The sequence below is a fragment of the Ursus arctos genome, unplaced genomic scaffold, assembly GCF_023065955.2.
Source record: "Ursus arctos isolate Adak ecotype North America unplaced genomic scaffold, UrsArc2.0 scaffold_11, whole genome shotgun sequence".
In the NCBI taxonomy this organism is placed as follows: domain Eukaryota; kingdom Metazoa; phylum Chordata; class Mammalia; order Carnivora; family Ursidae; genus Ursus; species Ursus arctos.
The window spans coordinates 39,157,465-39,174,934 of NW_026622775.1; the positions used below are offsets into that span (position 1 = coordinate 39,157,465).

Genomic DNA, 17,470 nt, shown 5'->3' on the forward strand with positions numbered 1-17,470 from the left:
GTATGTAACGAATGTAATGAATGTTATGTATTTAGACAATACTTTCATATTCATGAGGTATAACTCTAAGAATTGGAAAGTGAAGAGAAAAAAATGAAAAAGAAATATGAGAGGACTAATGTCCTCAGCTTTCAAAACAGGCTGTAAATTGAAATACGCAATTTAAAAAACAATGACATGAATAAAGACCTTATTTAAAAAAAATAAGCCATCAACCATGTAATTTTTTCATAATTTACTAACCTCCTATTCTTGGAGAAAATACTGTTGTTTTTTGTCACAGAAACCTGTTTTTCCACAGTTTTACCTCTTAGAGTTTACATACAATGCTGCAACAAAGAGCCTTCTTTGTATATCCTTATATACTAGTACTTTTTATTTCCAAAAGATATATTGACAGACTAAGAATATTGGGTAAATGAGTATTCGTGTATGTCTATACAATTATCAAAATACATACAGCCATAATGCCTTATTATAACACTTAAAATGTACATTTCCACTAAAAATATTTAAAAAAATACCATGCCCATCTCCCCTATCCCCTTCAGCAGTATATCACTCTATTTACTTATCACTCTACTTTATCCCAATCTGAGAACAGAGAAGTGAAAGACCATGATTTCTGAAATTTACATTTCTTTGAATATTTGTAATTTTTAGTATCATTTTATATGTTACTGGTTACTTACATTCCTCAATGAAATTCCTATTCAAATCCTCTGAGTGTATGTCTTTGGGTTATTCTTTGCTCATCATTTCATAAAAATTATTACTATAGTGAGCATACTAACTTATCAATCTTTCCACATTCCATTATGTCCTTACATGTTGTTGATATCTTTCCTTAGCTTAATGTTATGTGTAATATCAGCTGTTTACTGTTATAGTTTCTAAGTGCCTGTCTTGGTTAGAAATTTCATTCATATGCCTTAGGTCCACTTTTATAGTTTTCCAAATATTTTCCTAAAATATATACTATGCCATCTTTCATCCCTTTTTCCTTATTCCATAGGGAAGATTTTTTTGTATATGGTGTCTTTTATAGTATTAATTAGTACTGTATATCTGGAAAGGCAAGTACATCTTCAATGCTCTTTTTCCATAAATCTTAGGGCTATATAAAAGCATTTACTTTCCCGTTTTATCTGGATATACTGATATTTGAATATATAATTTGGAAGTATTTAATATTCGAACATTTTTAAAGGGATATTTAAGTGTCAAATTACTCCACTGGTCTTCTACTGAATGGTATACTAATGGACATTGCACTGAATTTACATATGTGAGAAAAACTGACATTTTTGTGACATTAAAATTATCTAATTTTGGCTATAAAGGACATTATGGAGAAAACTGAGAAAACATGAATAAGGTCTGTAGATTAAATAATAACCAATGTTATATTGGTTACAACCAATGTTAATTTTCTGATTTAATACCTGTGTAGAATATACAGAACTGTATAGAATTAAAGCAGAGAACAGCATAGGAAATTTTCACTGAAGAAATTAAAAATAGAAGATCACTACGACTTCAGCTTGCTCTCAAATTCAGAAAAACAGAAAAAGAGGCAGAAAAGTAAATATAATAAAACTTTAAGAATCACAGAATCTAAGACAAGGTGAATAAGAGTTCTTGTGTTACTCTTACAACTTTTCTATAAGTATTAATTTACTTCAAAATAAAAGAATGATTCTGTCTGTCCCCCTCTCACACATACAATACACACCGAGCAACATATACAGTCCAGCAAAAAATGACTTTCTAGTAGCTTATATATTGTTTTGTATGAAGTTTTTATAGTTTTGTTCCAAACAGTATCTGTGTGTTCTTACAGAATTTGACCTAAAATGGTATTTTTGTCTTAACTGTAAACAGACTGTATTACTGATTTCCATTCTTAGTGACTACTGCTTGCTAGTCATCAAATTATATTTTTTTTGCATATTTATCTCATATCCAATAATTTTACCGAAGTCCCTATTAATTCTGGTAGAAAAATGTTCAAGAATCTCTTAGATTTTCCTACCCCATAGCATTAGCAATCTGAAATTATTATTACTTCTTCTTTTCCAGCATTTACATTAATTGTATCTTACATTTACAAAAACATCAAAACATTTTATATAATGGTGATAGTGGGGGATCACTTTTCTTTTCCTGATTTTAAGAAAAATGGTTTTTACCATCTAAAATGATGTTTAATAAAGTCTTAAAATCATATTCAAACTATCAAATACATTATGGCTGGTTGCTAAAATTTATCATATGCTTCCTTCTACATTTATTGATACCTATTTTTAATTTGTTGATATAATTTATTTTGTAGATAAATATCTTAACATTAAACTATCTTTGGATTCCATGAGTAAATTCTAAGTGGACATACTATATAATTTTTTCATTGTGTTGTTAAATTGTTGGTTCAAGTTTTGGGGTAAATATCCTAGAATTCTGTACCCATATTCTTAAATGAAATTGGTCCTCTAGAGTTTACTTTTCCAGTATCTTTTTCATGTTGTGACAGTTGTATAAAATGTCCTGGGAGTGAATCTTTTTTAATGCACTGGAAGAAAATCAGCAACATTTGAATTATCTGCTTTTGACATTTTCTAAAGAACCCCAATGGTACTTTCTATTTTTTTTTCTAAATCTTAGCAAATGTTCTTGTCAAATTTTCTACTTCATTTTAGGTGTGAATTTTGCTAATTTATATACCCACAGCACCATTAATTTCCTCTGTGAATTCACATTCATCACACATGTTCAAGCACAACTGCCAAGATAAGCAGTGGTCCCATGATGGGTCTGTCACTTGTTCCCCCTGTGAGGACTCAAAAAGAAAGCCGTATGCTCCCTCATTTCCTCAGCTACAAATATTAGCATGGTCTCAAACCTCAAAGGTAAAGAAACTTAATGCCTCTGTGTTTCAGCTTCTCCCTAGAACCTGGAAGATCTTTTCTCTACCAAAGTGATTTTCATTTCTGCTCAGTTGTCATTTCTGGTTAACTAGCTCTGCCTTGCCCAGAGAGGGCAGAAGTCCTTCACTAACTCACATTATAGGAGTTTTACCAGAGCCAAACCCACATACATGGGTAAGATTAGGTCAACCAAACACAGAAGCTGACATGAGCAATTGTAGATAAAATGGAGATGAGAACAAAGGGCTACAGAGACCTGTACTATCTTCCCAGAATTCCCTATGACTCTCAAAAAATAATATTTAGTTTTTTGGTGATACATGTTTGCTTAGACCATTTTACTTATGCAGTTTCCCACAATTACCATTAAAAAATGGCAATTTCCTCACACCAATCATATGTTTAACCTACCTCAAATTCTGCATGTCTGTGAATATCTTCTGCTCGTTGCCTGCTCAGGATAAATTCAGCTTCATTTGCTACTCTTACTAGATGATCCTTCATTGTTTGGCTAAGCAACCTATAAAGAGATGAATACTGTCAAATAAATAAATGTATTTATTTATTTAAATTATTTTTTTTGCCTTAAAGCTTTTTTTTAAAATTTTTATTAAATAACACAACATATATGATTAATCAATGCTCAAAGTCAATGTATCTTGTTATATGGGGAAGGAAAGGATGCTTACTCTCCTGTCACCATACCCAATGAAGTGCCATTATTTCACACTAAATAATTAAAGGATATAATAGCAAAAAGTTATCCTTCTGCCAACAGCAGATTAGCTTTTATCCAACTAGCTATCCAATGAAAACAACTAAAACTGCTGGATTAAATTTGTGTTTTAATCTCTTTTAAGGTACTGGAGAGTTTACAAGACAGCCACGATTTAAGGAGCCAAGATCCTAGAAAAGAAAGCACACAGATGACATTCAGCATGACTTTTTTCACTGAAACATTTACTTTTCACAAGTGGAAATGGAGAAGTTAAACAGAGAGAGTGTTACAGAGCTAGGGAGACAAAAATTTAATGTTATAAGCTGTCAAGGCGGAGATATCCTAGTAGATTATCCAGGCTTAGAGAAGGAACCCAAGTATACCCTAGGAAACAGTATAGAACAGTCCTCAAAGACTACTAAAACAGACTCTCAAACAACATTATACTGATTTGTACTTAGATTATGAGGGAACCAAAAAGCTAAACAAAAATTTCAAAATCTCACAAGGTAAAGAGAAAAGAAATAGACATACCAACACAGGAGCACTATATTCCAAGCAAACTGGAAATAAGGCAAACTCTCACAAAGATTTAAAGAACTCCAGCCTTGAATCACCTCAGTCCTAAATTAACATAATCAGCACCTAAACTAACTGGTAATCAGAAATCAAAAGATATCATCAGCTAGAGACTTACATTTACCCCTGTAATTTTAAATAAAATTTCTAAAAGTCAATCACCAATCAAGAGGAATAAAAAGAGACAACAATGAAGGAATGAAAACCAAATAGAAGACAACTCAGGACAATCAAGATAGTAAAGTTTCACATGTGAACACTGAAATAAATGTAGTTACAGTTCAGGAGAACAGATTCTAAGAAAAAGAATTCCAGTAGAGATTGGAAACTGTTAAACTACTAAGCAAAACAAATATGAAATTAAGAATAGATTTACCAGCTTATTAAACTCAAATAAAGAAGTACTTAACTGAAGAGAAGGTCAATGACAACTAAACAGAAGAAGGTCAATGACAACTAAACAGAACCATGGTAAGAAAAATGATGAAAACTTAACCAAATAAATAACAGACATACGGAACATGGTAGAAAGGTCTAACATCAGTGTATCTGGAGTAAAGAAAAAAGACAATTCAAAAAGAACAATATTTGAAGAGATAATGGGAAATATTTTTTTTAAATTGGGGGGAAAAGCCATTGAGCCATATGTTGAAGTGCTACAAACTCCAAGCAGGATCAAAGAATACCACCCCTAATTATATCATAATAAAACTGTCAAAGGAAAAAAATCTTAACAGCCAGAGGGAGGGCAAAAGTGGAAGAGGTAAGGCCACCTACATGCCTTCAAAACAACAAGAATAAGACTGATGGTAGCCAGGTAGGAAAACAATGACCTCTATCAAGTGCTAAACAAAAATAGCAGCTAACTAAGAATCCTACAGACCCCAAAAACATCTTTTAACAATGAAAGTGAAAGTATCTAAAATACATCACTGTGAAGAGTCTTTTTCCTGAACTCCCCTTATCTGCCTAGAAGCGGAGTCTCGCAAAAGAATTCATCTGTCACAAGTCCTCTCCACCGAAGTTTCACAACCAGGAAAGAACGACTCCTTATTACCTAGAGGCTTAGAAGTCAGCACCTGCTAAGGATATATTGTATGGTGACTAACATAATAAAAAATTATTAGGAAAAAAAAAAAAAAAACGTCAGTACCTGGATAGGAAATTGCCTAAAGGGACACTGTCACAAAACTATCTTATCTCCCATCTATTCTCCTAAGGGTCCATTTATCTTTCCTTAAAGTCATTTGTTTTCCCTAAATGCCCTTCTTTCTTCCGTCTCACTTCACCCTCACCTATTAAGATGGTATAAAGCCTCAAAATTTAACCTCCTTCTTGAGTCACATTTTTCTATGAATTCTCTTAAAAGTTATTGAATTTAAAAAAATGTCTTTTCTCTTGCCAGCCTGTCTTTTGTCAGTTTGATTCACAGGCCCCCAACGAAAGAACCTTCGAGGATAGAGGAAAATTTTTTCTCCTCAGGCAAAAGCAAAATAAGCACATTTAATGACAAACAAAAGAGAGAAATTGTCAATAGACAACCCACATTAAAGGGAGTTTTTCAGACAAGGAACATAATATCAGATTGATTTAACACAAGGAGGTAGAAAACAAAAGAAAAAGTCAAGATGGGTAAACTTAAAAGAATACTGAATGTAACAATTATAATAATGACTTCTAAAATTCAAAAATATCATCATGTTAAAATATAAAATAGCACTCAAAGCAAGAGAAATTAAAAGGAATTAGTGTTGTAATGTTCTTTCATGTCCATGAACTGGTGAAAGAACCAATTTATTTAGATGTTAACAACCCTAATATTTATGTTTCCATGCCCAGGCAACCACAGAAGGTATCTAAAATAATGTATAACCCACACACTATAGGGAAAAAAAAAAACTGAATAACAAAAAACATTTAGCTTAAAAAGAAGAAGAAAAAAAAAAAGAAACACACAAATCATGGAGCAACTAAAAAGGACACAGATAATAAAAAGTTAAGTTTTAACCTAAATACATCAGGAATATATAGAAAGTGAACAGATTAAATGATACAATTACTGTCTGGTACATTTTTTTAAAAGTATGTGCTGTTTAAACATAACACAGTTTCAATATAAGGTTGTACAAATGCTGAAAGTCATCTTTCAAAAAGATAAACAATTTAAAAAATAGTGAAAGAAGACTAATGTACCTTTATTAATATAAGAAAAATCTGGCTTTAAGAAACAAAATTAGAGATAAAGAAATAAATACTTCCAATGATAAGATGAATGATCCAGAAAGATAGAAATTCAGAATTTTGAGACTCTATATTTGTATGTTCCTAAGAATAAGACTTACAACTAGGTGCAGAAGATACAAAGCTATAGCATATTTTAACAGTGTGATTACAAACCTGATGAAATGGACACATATATCACATTACACCCACTAAGTGAAGAATAAATATTTTTATCATGAAAACATGGATCATATACAAAACAGGCAAAATGTGGGGTCATAAAGAAATCTGTAATGAATTTCAAAGCAAGAAATCATACTCAGTACATTCTCTGACACAGTAGAACTAAACGAGAAAAAAAAAAATAGAACATTCTGTACAAAGAAACTCCAGGATGGCCTTCAAATTTCCCAACCTTCTGGTATCTGCAGCCTTATGTAATCCTCTCCAAGACTGTAGACAGGAGCTAATGCATGCCTCCAAGCAATAAAACATAGCAACACTGAAGAAATATCATTTCCATTATTACATTAAATAAGATTCAAACTTCCATCTTATTAGCAGTCTCTCTTTATTCAATCTCCACCCTGACAGCTTAGCTAAAAGAAAGCTGCCATGTTATGAGCTGCCCTATGGAGAAGTCCACTGGCAAGAAGCAGAGTACAGCCTTCAGACAACCACCAGCAAGGAACTGAGACTCACTCCCATCAACTCACAAAGAACTAAATCCTGCCAACACATGAACTTGGAAGCTGATACTTCCTCAATCAAACATCAAATGAGACTGCAGCCCACAAACAGCTTACCTACAGCCTAATAAAAGAACCTGAAGCAGAGGGGCCAGACAAGCCATGCCCAGAATCCTAACCAACAGAGACTATGAGATAATAAATGCATGTTTCTTTAAGGCCAGATTTTGGTAATATTGTTGACACAGCAGTAAGGAATAACACTTGTTCCCACCAGTATTTGAAAATTATGAATACACCTCTAAATAACCCGTGCATCAAAGAAGAATGATCATGGAAATTAGAAAATACTTTGAACTAAAAGATAATGAAAACAACAAATTAAAACATGTGGGATTTTGCTAAATCTAAGGAGAGAAATTTACACACTGAATAAAGAAAGAAGAAACTGAAAATAAATTACCTAAGCACTCAACTGAAGAAATGAGAAATAGATTACAGAAAATTCATTATACTGAAAATGAAAAACATAGAGTAGAAATTAATTAAATATGAAATAAAAATGCACTTTAGAAAATCAATAAACAGAAAGTTGGTTCTTTCAAAAAACTAATAAAATCCAAAAGAATATGTAAACAATTAAAAAATAATTGAATTTAGAAAGATCACTAGATTGAAGTGATCGAGGTCACTTCAAGTGATATACAAAATATAGAAAAATCTACTACACTGACAAGTAAGTCAAGCAGAGAAAGACAATTATCATATGGTTTCACTCACTTATGGAACATAAGAAATAGGAAGATCGGTAGGAGAAGGAAGGGAAGAATGAAGGGGGGGTAACCAGAAGGGGGAATGAACCATGAGAGACTGTGGACTATGAGAAACAAACTGAGAGCTTCAGAGGGGAGAGGGATGGGGGATTGGATAGGCCAGTGATGGGTATTAAGGAGGACACATATTGCATGGTGCACTGGGTGTTACATGCAAATAATGAATCATGGAACACTGCATCAAAAACTGGGGATGTACTGTATGGTGACTAATATAACAAAATAAAAATTATAAAAAAAAAAGAAAAGAAAAATCTACTACACTCTACTTAATGGTTACCCAAAAAGTGGAAATAATTTTAAGTACTACTTTGAAAAGCATTAAAAATCATCAAAATATGTAGGAACTAACCAAATGTCTAGAATTCTATATATAAACAAAAAGAATGCTGAGGGAAGTTAAAGAACACTAAAAGAAATTAAAGAAGGACTACACCATGTTCATGAAAGTAAAAGTGAAAGGCTCAATCAATTCTCCACAAAGTGATGTACAGCTATAACAAATTCCATTCAAAATTCTAGCAGGTCTCTCTATGGAATCTGACAAGTTGATTCTAACAGTTATATGAAAATGTAAAGAAAAAAGAACAGCTGAGACATTCTGAAAGAGGAGGAGGAAAGAGGAGGGATAACAACAATCATAATCTTAACAGAGGACTAATACCACCAAATATTAGGACTTATTATAATGATACATTAATCAAGACAGTGTAGTACTGGGGCAAAGAGGAATCAGAAGAGAACATCCAGAAACACACTCATACATATAAGCTCACCAGATTTAAGATAAAGGTACTTTTGCAATAAGGAGGAAGAAGATGGGACTTTTCAATACTGGTCTTGGATCAATCAATCATATGAACAAAATTAACCTTGACTTCAATCTCAAGCCGTAACAAACTAATCAATTCCAAATGGATCATAGACAAGACCTAAACAATACTAGAAGCTTTCATAAGATCACATACAATAGTATCTTTAATAACTTAAAGATTTCTTTAAAAAAAAAAACACAAAATACAACATAAAGAAAAATATCGATAAACTGCGCTTCTTTAAACATAAAGATCTGTGCTTATGAAAGCCACCATTAAGAGAATTAAAAGACAAACCTACAGAAGGGAGAATACATTCGGAATATTTAAGAGTCATCAAGGAACTTATATCTTAAATATATAAGAAATTCTTACAAATAAAGAAAAGACAATAATCAAAATTTTTAAAAATGAGCAAAGTACACAAATAAGCACTTCACAAAAGATTTCCAAAAGGCAAATAAATCCATGAAAAGGTTCTCAAGATTAATAGTCACCAGGGAAATACAAATAAAACCATAAGCTATACTACATCCCACCAGAATTACATATTTTAAAAAAAAAAGGTACTGTCAAATTCTGGCAAGGATATGAAGCAACAGGGACTGTCATAATCACAAAATATATGAAGAAAAGGTTTATAGCAACTTTACTTATAATAGCCAAGACTAGCAACTACTCAAATGCCCACTAAGAGTGAAATGAATTTTTTAAAATAGGATATTCATATAAGAAAATACTAAGCAGTACCCAAAGAACCAACTAATGCTATACATAACAAAATTAATTTCACTAACAATGTTAGGCAACAGTACAAAAGAACATATACTATATGAATCATCTTGTATATAAAGATTTTTTAAACTCATCTACGATATTAGAAGGCAAGAGTTTAAGAGCGGGTTTACCTTTGGTGCTACTTAAGACCTCTTCATGTAATGACTCATATGGAACTTTAGTAATGATAACAGTTCTAAACTTCCCAGCAAAATACCTTGTGTTTATGAACAATTGTCTTATTTTGATGAATACTTCTACAACTCCATTTACCTACGATGAATACTAACACAATGATTCATTTCATATAAATGCAATGCTTCTAGAACAAGTTTGCTATGTATAGGTCTTCTAAACTTCCTTCTTGAAAAGGAATTGGAAAGAAAGACTGGGCAGGATTAGGATTATTTTTTTAATTTAATAGCCTAAGTGACCAAACTGCAACTAGACAATGTCTACCTACAAAAGTTAGACCCAACACCAGTTATCAACAATGGCACATCTATAAACAGATAACGGAAACCCATCCTCATTGCATGGGGTACTTGTCTTTGTAGCAATATTTTAATCAAAACATCATTATAATGCATAGACTTTGATACAAAGCAATCATTACACTTCTCCTAAGTTACCATATGAATGTATTCCCACAAGTACAGAAATATATGTGTGTGTACAAGGAATTTCACTAAAACACTGTTTATAAAAGTGAAAAACTAAAGAACCAAAATATGCAAACCTATAATGAGATAGATTCTTCTGAGTTGACAACAAAAGGATTACTACAAAATATTGTTAAGTGAGAAAAGAAAATTAAAAGAATATTATGTACAATAGGAGTTTGGGAAAAATATGAAAGAAGATATACCAACCTGCCATTTACCTAGAATGAGGTCAGCAAAATAGGGTCTATGGGCCAAATCTGGCCTGCCAACAGTTTTTGTTAATAAAATTTATTGGAACAAAGCCATGCCCATTTGTTTATTATCTATAGTGTTTATTATCTATAGTGGTTCTAACATCATAACTGCAACAAGTTGAGTAGCAGTGACAGAGACTATATGTCCTGCGAAGTCTAAAATATTTACTATATGGCCCTTTACAAAAAAGAATGCCAGACCCTGCTCTAGAAAGTCGGGCTGTATGCTTTCCTCCTTGAATTTCTCTATTCTTTGAAGTTTTACAATAAGGAATAATTAAAAGAAAGAAAAACAGAAGATCTTTAAAGAAAATAGAAAGGCTTGCTGCTCTTCTACCACTTTTTCCCTAACACTGTTTGGTTGTTGCTTTGTTTTGTTGAGAAAGAGAGCACATGTTCATGAGTGGGAGGAAAAGCAGAAGGAGAGGGAGAGCGAGAATCTCAAGAAGACTCCACGCCTAGCACAGAGTCTGACTCAGGGCTCGAACTCACGACCCTGAGATCATGACCTAAGCCAAAACCAGGAACTGAGCCACCAGGGTGACCCTCCATATCTCTATTAAGTTCATACACACTATTTATAATTTGATTCTAAATCTGTCAGGCCCTCTCCATTATCCCAAAACTGTAACCCAGCCACTTTAAGAAGTTAATGCAATGTCTTACGATTTTGGGATAAGATCATTAGGGTATTTTTCAAATGCTATTAAACAGCACACATTCAGACATTACAGATAAAAAAAACAATCCCTAGTGAAAGTTTAAAATCAGCTAATGAATAACTTCCTATGACTCTATAAATAGAGAAAGCAAGGGCTTTCATGAGTATAAACGTGAAATACTGGTTTGTGCTTCTTAGTTTCTCCCCAGAGACCAAAAACCACATTGTGAAACATCAATATATTGCCTCACAGCACTCAAACATTAATTGAATTAATTAGTCAAAAACACACCATCCTCCCAGTCCCTAACCAAGCAACCTCAAAGTTACTCTCGTCTCCTCCCTCTTCCCTACTACCTTCCTACGGCCCCTAATCAATCAGCAAACATTGTCAGTATTTCTTTGTAATATTTTCAGGTTTAATTTGTGCTCTGTATTTCACAGCTGATGTCCTAAAAATCAAGCCTTAATCATTTCATCTACACTATAACTGAATATGTCTTCTGATCTTGAACATGTTTGTACGTAATTCCCTCTGTCTTTCGAATCACTATCACATATCTATGCAACACCTGCTATGCTAAAAAGACTAGGCTAAGCACCAGAGACAAGCTTTTCTTGTATTTTAGTTAGGGAGAAGAGAATACTCTGAGTTTCTTTCCAGCTTTAAACTCTAATATATGCTGTGATTAAAAAAAACTCCAAGGTAGGTCTTCTATCCCATCCTACTGAATTTAATCTGGGCAAAATCTGGGACATGCTTCTAGGAAACAGAATATAGCAAAAATGATGGGACAGTCATTCCTTAAATAGGTTACTTTACACAGGAAAGGTAAAGGGACAGTCATTCCTGTGACATGTTACATTAGAAGGCTCTGCTTTAGCAGACCAGAAAAATTCTCCAGCCATCCTTGAAAAAGTAAGCTACCATGTTGTGAGAGGACCATATGACAAAGTGCTACAGGCAGCCTATAGGAGCTGAGATTGGATGCTAGTGACAGCAAGCAAGAAAATGCAGACCTCAGTCTTAAAAGTGAAAGAAACTAAATTATCCCAACAGCAATGTGAGCTTGGAAGAGGAATCCAAGTTCCAGAGAGGAACACAGCTTGGCCAACACCTTTACAGATGTGGGGAATTCTAAGTAGAGTATCCAGTTGAGCTGTACCCAAACACCTGACACACAAAAATTATAAGATGAATTATATGTTATTTTAAACTTCAAGGGCACCTCGATGGCACAATTAAGCATCTGACTCTTGCTTCTGGCTCAGGTTGTTACCTCTGGGTCATGATCTCAGGATGGTGAGATGGAGCCCTGTGCTCAGTAAGGAGTCCATTTGAGTTTCTTTCTCCTTCTCCCTCTGCCCTTCCCCCACCCCTACTCCATGCCACTGTGCTCTCTCTTTCTCCAAAAAATATTTATAAGTAAATAAATAATAAACTGCAATGTCTGTGGTAATTTGTTAGGCAGCAAGAGATAATAAAATAATTACTACATAGGAACACATATGCTATCCTAGTTCAGTAGAAGCAAAAATGATTATGTATGCCTCAAAATTTTAAAAAAATTTTAAATTTAAAAAATACCCATAGATAGGGTGCCTGGGTGGCTCAGTTGGTTAAGCATCTGCCTTCTGCTCAAGTCATGATCTCAGGGTCCTGGGATGGAGCCCTGTGTTCAGGCTCCCTACTCAGCGGAGAGTCTGCTTCTCCCTCTCTCTCTCTGCCCCTCCCCCTGCTCATACTCTCTCTCAAATAAATAAAATCTTAAAAAAAAAAAAAAAAAAAAACCCACACACCAATAGAGAGCCAAAGCATAAAGATGAGCCTTAAATAAAGGGCAAAAGCAACAAGGAGAGGCAAGGACATTCCAGACAACAGTATGAACAAAGTCATGAAGAGATTTTTAAAAAGTGCTATATTTTGAAGAATACCAAAACACTCTTTCATGTTTATTTTTCAAGATGGACACTTACCACAGAAACAGAAAAACAGAGTAGATAGATAGAATATATAGGATAGATAGACAATGTTCTGTCTTGATGATGTCTTCTTTTTTATTTTTGGTGCTTTAGCATACAAGTAATATATGTTGTAAAAAGAAAAACACATCATGCCACACTTTAAAAATGAAGCAACAACTGAAAGCCCCCAGACCCTCTTTCCTGTCCATGTCTCAGAAGCCACCACCACTAAGGTTTTATGTTCTTGTCTACATATTTCTAAACAAATAGAAACATACATGGTTATCTCTGCACAAGTACATTTAGAGTAATTTGTATATGTATATATACATGTCTATGTGCTTGTTTGTAAAAATATTTTTTAACACTGAAGGAGTCATACTAAACAAACCTGTTTATTTTAGCTAAAAAAAATTCTGTGGATAGAATATACCATACTTTATTAAACAAGGCCCTTATTCAGAGATCATTCATTCTTTCCTCTCTACCCTGCTAACATCATCACTACTTACCCAGTTACTGAAGCTAGAAATATCATATTTGACTCTTCCTTCTTCATCATCCTTCACATCCAGTGGACAACTGTCTATTCTACCTATGCAATAACTCTAAAAGCTGTTTCTCAGGGCGACTGGGTGGCTCAGTTGGTTAAACTGCTGCCTTTGGCTCAGGTCATGATCTCAGGGTGCTGGGAAGGAGCCCCGCGCCGGGCTTCCTGCTTAGCGGGGAGCCTGCTTCTCCCTCTGCCTGCAGCTCCCCCTGCTTGTGCTCTCTCTCGATTGCTCACTCTCTCTCAAATAAATAAAATCTCTCTATTTTTTTTAAAAAAGCTGTTTCTCTTTGTAACATTTTCCAGTGCCCCTCAGGTACTCAATATCATGGCTGCAATTATTACAATAGCCACCAATCAAACTTCTTTCCATTAGTCTTATTATTGTAGCCAATGCTTCACCAAAGTTATTTTTCCAAAATGAAAACCTGATCATCACAGTATACTTTTTAAAGTTTTAACTACCTTCCCAAGATCTATAAGAGAGAGCTAATACCTCTGCATGGCTTAGAAACCAGCCTCGCTTCTGCTACTCCTTTATACTCTAAGACTGCTTTCTCAAACATTACACCCTGTATTTTACACCTCTTTGCATCTGTTCCTACTATTCTCTCAGCCAGGAATGACCTCATTTCTTATTCCATCTTGCCTATTTTACTAATCCTTCAAAGCAAAACTCAAAAGTCAACTAACTATATAAAACCTTTCCTGAGCTTACATCTGTTTTCCCTTCACAGAACTAAACCTCTACCAAGGTGTGCATGCCTCTTTTGTGGTACTTATTCCACTGTATCATTCTGTATGAAACCATCTCAATTATCTTACATTCTAGATTGAACCAACCCTATATAATTTATCCTTATATCCCCAGGGCATAGATGGTGTCCGGCAGTGTTTGTCCAGAAAATAAATTCTTTGAATACTCATCAATGCCAGGCAATTCCAGGCTATTAAATGTGAGGAATACAAAGATGCATAAACCTGTTCACAAGGAGTTTACCATCTCACATAGGAAGGCGGGACTACATGCAAATAGAAAATTACCTGTGATAAGTACCTTACAGTTCTTAAAACATTTTCGTCTATCTTCTTCAACATGATATAGCAGTTTCCTGGTTTTCCTCCTACTTACTAGCTGCTTCTTCACTTTCTCCTTTCCTGTCTCCTTCTCCAACTACCTCTAAATTTTGTTGTGTCCCACAGCTCAGTTCTGTGCCCTTTTCTCTATCCAAATTATCTCATCCATCCGGTGACCCTTAAATCTCACCTACATGCTGGTTCCTGTACCTCAAACCCTGCTCTCTTGGTTCCCTGTATTTTCAACTCATATAACCAACTGTCCAAGTGAAATCTTCACATGAATAACCAATGGGCATTTCAAATTTAACATTTTCAAACTAGAACTCTTGATTCTACCTACCATTCTGAAAAAAACCTCTTTCCCTATCTCTACCTCACTTTTTTCCACTTTAATAAATAGCACCTAAGTCCATTTAAATAAGCCCTAGGATTAAATAATTAAAGTTAGCAAGGATATGGAGAAATTGAAATTCTTATGCACTGTTGGTGGAAATGTGAAATTGCGCCCCCACTAAGGTAAGCAGTATGGCAATTTCTCAAAAAAATTAAAATATAATCATATATGGATCATACGATCCAGCAATTCCACTTCTGGGTTTATAGTCAGAAGAACTGAAAGCAGAGACTAGCAGCATTATTCACAAAAACCAAAAGGCAGAAGCAACCCAGTGTACACCAATGGATGAATGAATAATAAAATGTGGTATATAGATACAATGAAATAAAGTGAAATTCTGACATGTGCTACAACATGGATGAATCTTGAAGACATTATGCTAGTAAATAAAGCCAGACACCAGAGGACAAATGCTGTATGATTCCACTTGTACAAGGAACCTAAAGTACTCAAATTCATGGAGACTGAAAGTGCACTGCTGTATAGGGGCTGGTGGGGAGGGAGGAATGGGAAGTTACTTAATGGGTGTAAAGTTTCAGTTCGGCAAGATAAAATGAGTTCGGGAGATGGTAGAGACAGTGGCAGAACAATGTGAATATACTTAATGCTACTGTACCTTACACTTTAAGATGGTTAAGGTGGTAAAATCTACCTTAAAAATAAATTAAAATTAGAAAACACTTTAAGTTAAATGTCACCATCAAAAAAACAAAACCAAAACAAAAAGTCGTATCACACCACTCCTCTCCTTAAAACTCTGCAATGTATTCTTACTAAACAAGATTAAACCCAAATTTCTTAACCCCTCTTACAGGGTCTAATGTGATCTGAAACCTCAATACTTCTAACATTTCTCAACCCCTCTCCCTTACTCATTTTGTTCCAGCCACTCCAGCCTTTTGTTTCAATAATAAACATCATTCCCTCCTCAAGGCCTTTGTTTTTGCTATTTCCTCAGCTTAAAATGTTATGAACTAAATCTCAGACTGTTTACTTTTCTTCATTCGAATCAAGTGTTACCTCACAAATCTTCTCTAAACACTCAATATATGGGCCTCCCGATAAACTTTCCCCTCTTCACTCTCATAACATAATCCTGCTTTGTCTTCCTCTAAGCATTACTATCTGAATTATTTGTTCACTAACTTGTTTATTATTTATCCTCTCCTCCATGACAGTTGAATCTTATTCACAGCTTTATCCTCAGACTCCACAAGAGTGTCTGGCATGTACGATACAATAAATAAATAGGTACTAAACAAATGATAGAAAATGAGTGCCAAAACCACCCTCGAACCCATTATTTTGTCCTTTCTTTATATCCAAAATCTCAATTTCGGTAAGATTCAATTCAATCCTCTTACCCTCTGAGTAATATTCTGCAATTCTATTCTACAAAGACTTCTACTTTTGTAAATCTTATACCTAATGTTTATTTTACATATATATGTATATATGGTATATACCTGTTTATACAACATCAGAAAAAGTCTATTTGATTGCTATTCCTTTATTTTTTTTTTAAGATTTTATTTATTTATTCGACAGGATAGAGACAGCCAGTGAGAGAGGGAACACAAGCAGGGGGAGTGGGAGAGGAAGAAGCAGGCTCATAGCAGAGCCGCCTGATGAGGGGCGCGATCCCATAACGAAGGCAGACGCTCAACCGCTGTGCCACCCAGACGCCCCTGATTGCTATTCCTTTATTCTTACTATCAGACCACAGCTGATTGAAAAAACACATCATTTAATTATTCTTTTTTAATCAACCATAGCACTTAAGAGGTACTATGTAGGTAGGCTATACACAGTCATTATTTGATAAATGGATAGTTTGTGGCAATGCTTTAAAGTAAATATTCTCAAGTATCTAAATTTATCTAAGTAATTAAAAGCAAAACTCTAGAGCTTATAGGTTAGACATAAATATATCAGAATTTTAAGTTTGGAACATTTTCACTGCATCATACAGAATATTACTGTCTAACCTTAATATTATGAAATTTGACTAGGATATGTATAAGGTATTTAATATTACAAGCAAGAAAGGAAGCACTTTTTTACTTCATAATTTACAAAATGCTTTTAAATCACAGGCCTCCCATTTAGACACACAAATACGACTTTTCCTTTCATTATGGAAAAATAAAAATGACTTGACAAATTAAAGTAATAAGATACCTAAATGAATAGGGGTTTTCTTTTTGCTTTTCTAAGGGACCAATTCTTTTTCCATCTATATGCATATTTTCCTAAATATACAAATTATAAAGCATTTAGCAACTGTAATTTTATCTAACAGTTGTACAAACTATTATTTCCAATAAGATTAGAGAT

General features: G+C 34.0%; 1 protein-coding gene across 5 annotated transcripts in view; it reads right to left on the reverse strand.

The window, feature by feature from the left end:
• The window catches only part of LRBA (LPS responsive beige-like anchor protein), a 791,618-nt gene that overhangs the window by 413,427 nt on the left and 360,721 nt on the right, over window positions 1-17,470 (reverse strand). For all 5 annotated transcript variants that reach the window (XM_044384357.3, XM_026499457.4, XM_026499458.4 and 2 more), the window contains exon 36: window positions 3,339-3,447. In XM_044384357.3, the coding sequence (XP_044240292.2) occupies window positions 3,339-3,447 (109 nt within the window). The remainder of the gene's footprint in view (window positions 1-3,338; window positions 3,448-17,470) is intronic.